Genomic DNA, 7,020 nt, shown 5'->3' on the forward strand with positions numbered 1-7,020 from the left:
ACAGACCAAAAGGAAGTTTTTAAAAGTTGGAATTTATTCTTCATATGTATGTCCCTTCTCATTGGATGTTTATTCTTCCAGAATGTCTCCATGGCTCTTGCTATTCCAGTGCTGATGTCAGTGTTTGATCTTACATCTTCTGTAACAATGTTTTCCAAGTGGCAAACATTTCTCATTTGCTGTGCGACTGTGTTGTTCCACTGGAATCTTGCATGTTTTCCCAGGACTTTGAGTATTTTTGTCCTGCCTCAAAACTCCCAGGCCAGTAGAAATTCTGAACTAAGCGCTGTTTAGTTTAGTACATTGTATTTGTGTGTGCCCTGAGAAAGGTATATTATGGGCTAGGCTGAGTAGCCTCAGTCAGTACTTTTGCAGTACCATTGTCTCCATATTCCCCCTAACTCAACATGCCCAGGCGGCCTCCACTCTCTCTAGAGTAGCTCCGGATCCCAGGGAAACCTTTCCAGCTGCTGTCCAGTGAGGGGCCTGCCAGGGGAGTCAACTGCAGCCCTAGGTTTAACTAGGGAGAGGCCAATCATTTCTTCCTTCTTGAATTCCACAGCAGTGGCTGGGGGGCTATATTCAGCTTGCTGCCTGGGACCTGCTTGCCCCCAGTCAATTCATCAAGTGGGCTTGGTGCTGCCCCAGGCCACGCGCTCACACTGGCAGGAAGCAGCTCAAAGCTGCCTCTCTGCCTGTCAGCTTGCAGCCCAAGGCCAGAGCTGAGAGCTGCTGCGTTCTGCTTGTGGCTCTAAGTAGCCACACAAGTGGCTGAGGCCAGGCCAGGATTTGGGGTCATTCCCTAGCAGGACCTGCACCAGTAGTAGGGAGTGCACCTCAACATGCTCAGGCCCCTGATTGTCACCCCATTTCAGATCTGAGCCATTGGGATTTGGAAAGGGGATCCTATTATTCCCTGAAGGGTCAGGAGTCTATCGGGGATGTTTCTCTTGAGGTGCACCAGAGTTACTTGGACGCCAGTGTCCCTCCATCTCTGGGGCTTTTTCCCATCCACCGGGAAATGGTGTTTTGTTGATTCCCCTTTTGGGTCTGAAATGGCCAGGTTTACTGATTGGACCATTAGGGTTGGATCTGATCCTACAGGTGTTGGAGTCACTGCCAGCAGGACCCACTGCAGGTTACCGCCAGCCCCTGGCCTCCCCGGTACCGGACACTGTGTGACCACGCTTGTTGGACTGAAAGCATTTCAGATTCTTCCGCCCTCCCCCCAAGTTCCTTTTTTGGGTCCTACATTGGGTTTCCCTCCCTGCTATGATTTGGTTTAGCCTATTCTCCTTTCTGGGGAGTCCTGATTCAGGATCAGCTTTGTGCCTCTCTCCCTTTAATTTTTTATCAATCCCAAGCAGACTCTGTGCATATTGGTCAGCCCATTTCCCGGATAGAGTTGCATCTCTGGGATCTTTATCTATTTAACATGATTTCAGGGCAGGGGGATTTCACTAACTGTGGTAACCCCCCAACCAGCTACCTATATTCTTATGTAACCCCTAATTTCAGTTGAAACCTTAGAATTGTTCGCATCCCCTCTTTTTTGAATTTCCTGCAACTTCCTCCTATACGCCACAGGAGTCAATTTCAACATCTGCAACAAAGCTGATTTATAGAGCTGATAATCTTTATAGGTCCCTCTGTACATGTCAGTGAAAGCATCTTCTAGAGCCTTTGCTGGCAGTAGCAGTGCCAGAGACCATCTTGTGTCATCCTGCCCCATCTTGTTTAATTCACATCCCATTTCAAAAGCATTCAGCAATACATCTATGTCATCCCCTACCCTAAAGTGGGGTAATAATTTGAAGTCTATGTCAGGAGTGCCAGAAGCTCTCTAGTAGTGGGGGGGTCACCAGTGCCCAAACCATGGCCACACCCCCGCTCTGCCTCTTCCTCCCCAGGCCCTACGCCTGCTCCGCCCCTGCCCCCTACTCACTCCTCTCTGTCCCCCTCCTCCGGTCACTCACCCTTAAAACTATGCCCTCCCACTTTTAAAAGTGATGAGGCCATGGTCCTCTGCACCCCCCATTTCAACGCCTCTGGTCTATGCCATCCATTGGCACAGGTACGTGGGGTCTCACTCCATCTATCAGCTTAGGGTTTGCTGGTGCAGTCTTTCCATCTCAAGCTGATGTTGATGCTCTTTATCCTTGTCTCCTTCTTCATGATGATGCTGCTTCTCCTGGTCCGGAAGCAGATGGGCTTCCAGATGCAGTCTGTCCCTCTCCAGATGCAGCCACTCTCTCTCTCTACCTGCATATCTGTCCATGATTTCTACTGCTGTGGTGCATTTGGTCTGGATGGAGCATAGTTGCTGCTTCTGTCAGCTTCTTCCCTGCTTCCCTCTACAGAGGTGTCTCCAAGATTTCCCAGCCCTGCTGGACTCTCTGTCAGTATCTTGGATGTGCTCTGTGCTCCTAGACCACCATTTCTCTTTTGGTCCTCAGAGTATAGTTAAATGAATTCTTGGAATGGTCTTCACTGCAGAGAATGTGTGGGAGAGCCCCATCCCCAAGCCATTCTTTTTAGGTGACACATCTGAGGAACTGTCCCTGGCAGAGATGTCAGTAGAGGAAGTTTTGAAACAAACTGATCAGTTAAGCAGTAGTAGGTCAGCAGGGCCAGGTGGGATTCACCCCAGAGTTCTGACGGAACTCAAATATGAAATTGCAGAACTACTAACTTGATATGTAACCTATTGCTTAAACTAGCTGCTGTACCACAAGACTAAAGGATAGCTAATGGGACGTCTATTTTTCAAAAAGTCTCCAGAGGTGATCCTTGTAATTATAGGCCTGTAAGCCAAACTTCAGTACCAGGCAAATTGGTTGACACCACAGGCAGCATGTGACTCTTGTGTTTGGGGAGTCTGGACACGAGCGCCAGAAGCTCCCTAGAAATGGGAGGGACCACTGGCACCCAGATCATGGCCCTGTCCCCTGCTCCATCACAAGGTCCTGCCCCATTCCACCTGTTCCCACCCCTGTTCCACCTCTTCCATCGAGGCACCCCCCCACCCACTGCTCACTCCTCTCCGCCCCCTCCACTGAGCCCCCTGCTGCTCGCTCCTTGCTGTCCCCTTCTGCCATAAGGACAAGTGACAAGGAAGGGAGCAGAGAGGAGCAGGTGGGGGCCTCAGGGGAAGAGATGAAGCAAGGGTGGGAAGCGGCGGAGCAAGGGTGGGGTATGACAGGGTGGACTAGGACCTGATGCCCCTGCTGGAGGCCTTGTGGCCCTGCCACACTCTGCCCCAAAAAAGGGCAGTAGAGAGGTTCTCCAAGCTGTCTAGAATGTCTGTGTGGGAAGCAACCAATCAAGGCCCAGCAGGCTAGGATAAGAAGAGCTGCAGGGTCAGACTGAGAGCAGTTCCTTGCTAGAGCTGGAGGAGAGTGGGTGGCTCTGGGCTGGCTGCTGGGACTCCATTATGATAAGGCCCTGAGGTAAGGGTGAAGACAGCATGGGGAAGTGGCCCAGGGAATTAGAAAAGCTGTGTGATGTACTTAAAGAGACACAGCAGATGGCTTCTCTCTACAGGGTCCCTGGGCTGGAACCCAGAGTAGTGGGCATGCCTGGGTCTGCCCCAACTCCCGTTAGTCACTGGGGTAAGTGGCCTGGACATTGGTGCACCTCCCAGAGAGGGGAACTGAACTGCAGTGGCCCAGCTGGAGAGTTGTGGCCAGAAAGACCCTTAAGAGGGCAAAGACATTACCTCCAGGGAGGGAGCGCTGGAGCACTGCTCTATCCTGGAGCAGGGACAACTTGTGGGAAACATTACAGGGGGCACTGAGAGAGATCACTGTTGGACTTATACCCTAGAAGGTGTGCTTTCATCACACAGAAGGCTGTGTGAGTCGGCCAGAAGGCTGTGTCACCAAAGACACATCAGAGAGAGAGAGAGAGAGTGAGTGCAGGTACACACACTCGGCCAGGGGGTGCTTGCAAGAGGTGAGTGCAACTCCATGACATGGGGCCATGGGGGAAGTTGGGATTGGATGACAGAGGATGGATCTATTCCATTCATTTCCTCTGAAACACCTGGCATTGGCCACTGTCAGAAGACAGGATACTAGGCTAAAAGAATCATGGGTCTGACCCAGTATGGCCATTCTTATGTTCTTATTTTCCCGTTTCTCGCTTCACTCTTTCTTCCAGAAAAGACAATGAGACTTTTCACTGTGCTTTCCTCTTCATCAGTACTTGCTTTCTCTGCTGTTGGCCCTTTACCAGCAGTTTCCCACTTTTCTGGATTGAACTGCCGCGGCGTGTCACAGTTCCAGAGTTAACTGCTCCTTTGACTACACTCCTGGCCTTCCTTGAGGGAACCCATTTAAAGTTTTCAGGCTTCCTAGACATCACCTCTCTCAGGTGGAGACCTGCTTCTCTAGCTCCCTCCAGACTGGGGGCTTGCAGCAGTCCCTCTGCATTTCACTCTGATTTCCCCAGCAGCTCTGACCAAGGTCCCACTCTTGTGATTAACCTTTCTCTGCGGGCTACAAGAAGTGTATGCTCGTTACCAACCAACCTTCACAAAGCAAAGCATCTGTTCTTAAGGCAAAATCATTACTGAGAAAATACATAAAAACAATGGCTGTTCCGAGATCACCCATCAGTCTTATGGGGCTGTAGCAAGCCAAAGTCTTTCCAACTCTTCTGCAAGTGTTCCCCCCGGACAGAAGGGCCTGTCTGTTTGTTTGAATCATAAAGGAGGTGCCTGAGTCACCCCAAACTCAGCCTCTAAATACCAAAAGCCCTTTCTTCACTTCCTGGAACACCCAGCCTGAACCAGTCTATGCAAACCTCCCTATGGGGTGGTACCTCTCTGGAGGAGTTTACAGCCTGAGTGATTCATCTTAATCACCCCCACACAGAGATTTGAGTTCTCAGAGGAGCTGTGGTAACCCTCACCCCCGACAGTTGCATACACTCTCTGGCCCACAATGAGATCTAAAACATCCATAAACTTAATACAATATGGTCCCCCAAAGAAACTGCATGTGGTTGCAACATCTCTCTCAGTGGCACATCAAATAGACGTTCTACGAACAACAGCTATTTAGAGCAGCACTTCATATTTCACAGAAGACTTAAAACCTCCTTCTTCCAGCAGTGTTTTCCACTCTGTCAACATCAGCAAGCGCCACTTCACATCACAAGCTCCGACTTGCACTCTCCTTTTCTTACCTGATCTGGTGTCCAGAGTTTTCTCTCATCTAACAGCTGTGCCACTGTAAGCCCGTTAGTGTGCACATGACCTTCACGGTAAATCCCGCCAATTCTTTTTTGGTGTTATGAGAGTGTAAATGTGGGTGGCTGGGGGAAGGAGAGAAGTTGGCTCAGGAATTTTAAGCTTTTGGGGGTAGGACGTCTGTTTTCCCCCTAGTGGTAAAGGATCTTGCACATTTATGGCATCTCTAAAAACCATTTTAAAATTAGCAATAACAATGTAAAGGACATTAATTACATGGTATGGTAAATTTCTTACATTATATGGCCACCCTGTAGCTCAGCACAGAGTAGAAACATATTTCCATTCATTTCTGGAAGATTAGTGCAGTCACGAATAGTCTGAAATCATATTTTTTCCCTTCCTTGTTTATGATTTAGCCATATACTCCTGCAATTTCAATCCCTGGGGTAGAAAACCAAACACTGCAAGAGTTAAATGGTTACTGAGTTATCCATACACACATAACAGCGCTGAAAGATATGGCTTTCCCCAAGATCCTAGCTCATGATATCACTCTGCAAAAATAAGTACCCTAATAAAGGCTTCCCCATCAACTCTAGGTGATAGGGCAGAGCTGAGCTGCTGGCACAAGCCCAGATTGCACTGAATTCTTGTGGCTGCAGGTCCTTGTATGATAGGAACACAGAGATCTTCCTGGCAAAGTGTTGTGCATAGAGCTCACATCAGGCGTTCTCTGGGCGAAACATCTCCTTAAGGACAGCCACACAGGCTGGAGCAGAGCTGTCTCCTTCTGTGGAGCGGCTGGGGCGCTGGGAGGCAGAGTTCAGCACTGGCCTGCTGAACAGCTCCCTGACTCCTTGCCGGAACTTGGGGTCCCAAGCGCTGTAGATGGCCATGTTCCAGCAGGCTGTTGGAGGTCAGAATCCAGAAGGCATAGAAGGAGAACTGACACCACTGGTAGCCCAGCACAGAGCCCACCACAAAGACAGCAATAGGGCTGAAGGAGGCCGAGAAGGCAAAGGTCAGGATGCCAATGGTCTTTGCCGCGGTGATGTCGGAGAAGGAGAGGCGGCTGTTGTGCTGTGCCTCACTGCCCAGCCACCCGCGGGCCTTGCAATACAGGCGGATGGTGGTGAAGGTGATGAAGTTGATGACAAAGGTACCCCCCAGCAAGGAGAAGTCGAAGGCTGGGAAGAGCAGCATGATGTTCCAGGGGGTGCCGGGCAGCCTGCCTGCTCGGAAGGCATAGGTGCACATCTTGCTGCAGGGGTTATACTGCAAGGTGATGTCTGGGCTAGAGATCATAGGCACCACTGCTAGCAAGAAGCTCATGGACCACGAGAGCAGGATGAGCCAAACCGTCTGCCGCTTGGTGATCACCGCCCTCTTGTGCAGGGGCTTCAGCACCGCCACGCTCCTCTCCACCGACAGCAAGAAGATGGTTGTGATGGAGACGAAGGTGCAGCCAGCAAAGATGGGTCCAGTGACGAAGCAGGGCAAGGATGGGATAGAGCAACTGCTGCTCCCCTGCTCCATGCCAAAGACTAGACTGCTCTTTCCCCCTTAGTAAAGGTCTTGCACATCTTATGACCATCTCAAAAACCATTTTAAAATTAGCAATCAACATGTAAAGGACATTAATTACATGGTATGGTAATTCTTACATCTTCACTGGCCACCTGTAGCTCACACAGGCTAGAAACATATTTCCATTCATTTCTGGAGATTCAGTGCAGTCACGAATAGTCTGATCTTTTTCTCCCTTCCTTGTTTATGATTTAGCATATACTCCCTGCAATTTCAACCCTGGGGTAGAAAACCAC

The 7,020-nt window shown here is 50.0% G+C and overlaps 1 protein-coding gene across 1 annotated transcript; it reads right to left on the reverse strand.

The window, feature by feature from the left end:
* Nucleotides 1-5,919: 5,919 nt before the first annotated feature.
* Nucleotides 5,920-6,733, reverse strand: LOC142047760 (uncharacterized). The gene is given in 2 exon segments (XM_075072427.1): nucleotides 5,920-6,102; nucleotides 6,104-6,733. Coding segments are annotated over 2 exon segments (813 nt in total).
* Between the last annotated feature and the right edge of the window lie 287 nt (nucleotides 6,734-7,020).

This window comes from Chelonoidis abingdonii, chromosome 14, assembly GCF_003597395.2.
Source record: "Chelonoidis abingdonii isolate Lonesome George chromosome 14, CheloAbing_2.0, whole genome shotgun sequence".
Classification (NCBI taxonomy): Eukaryota; Metazoa; Chordata; order Testudines; family Testudinidae; genus Chelonoidis; species Chelonoidis abingdonii.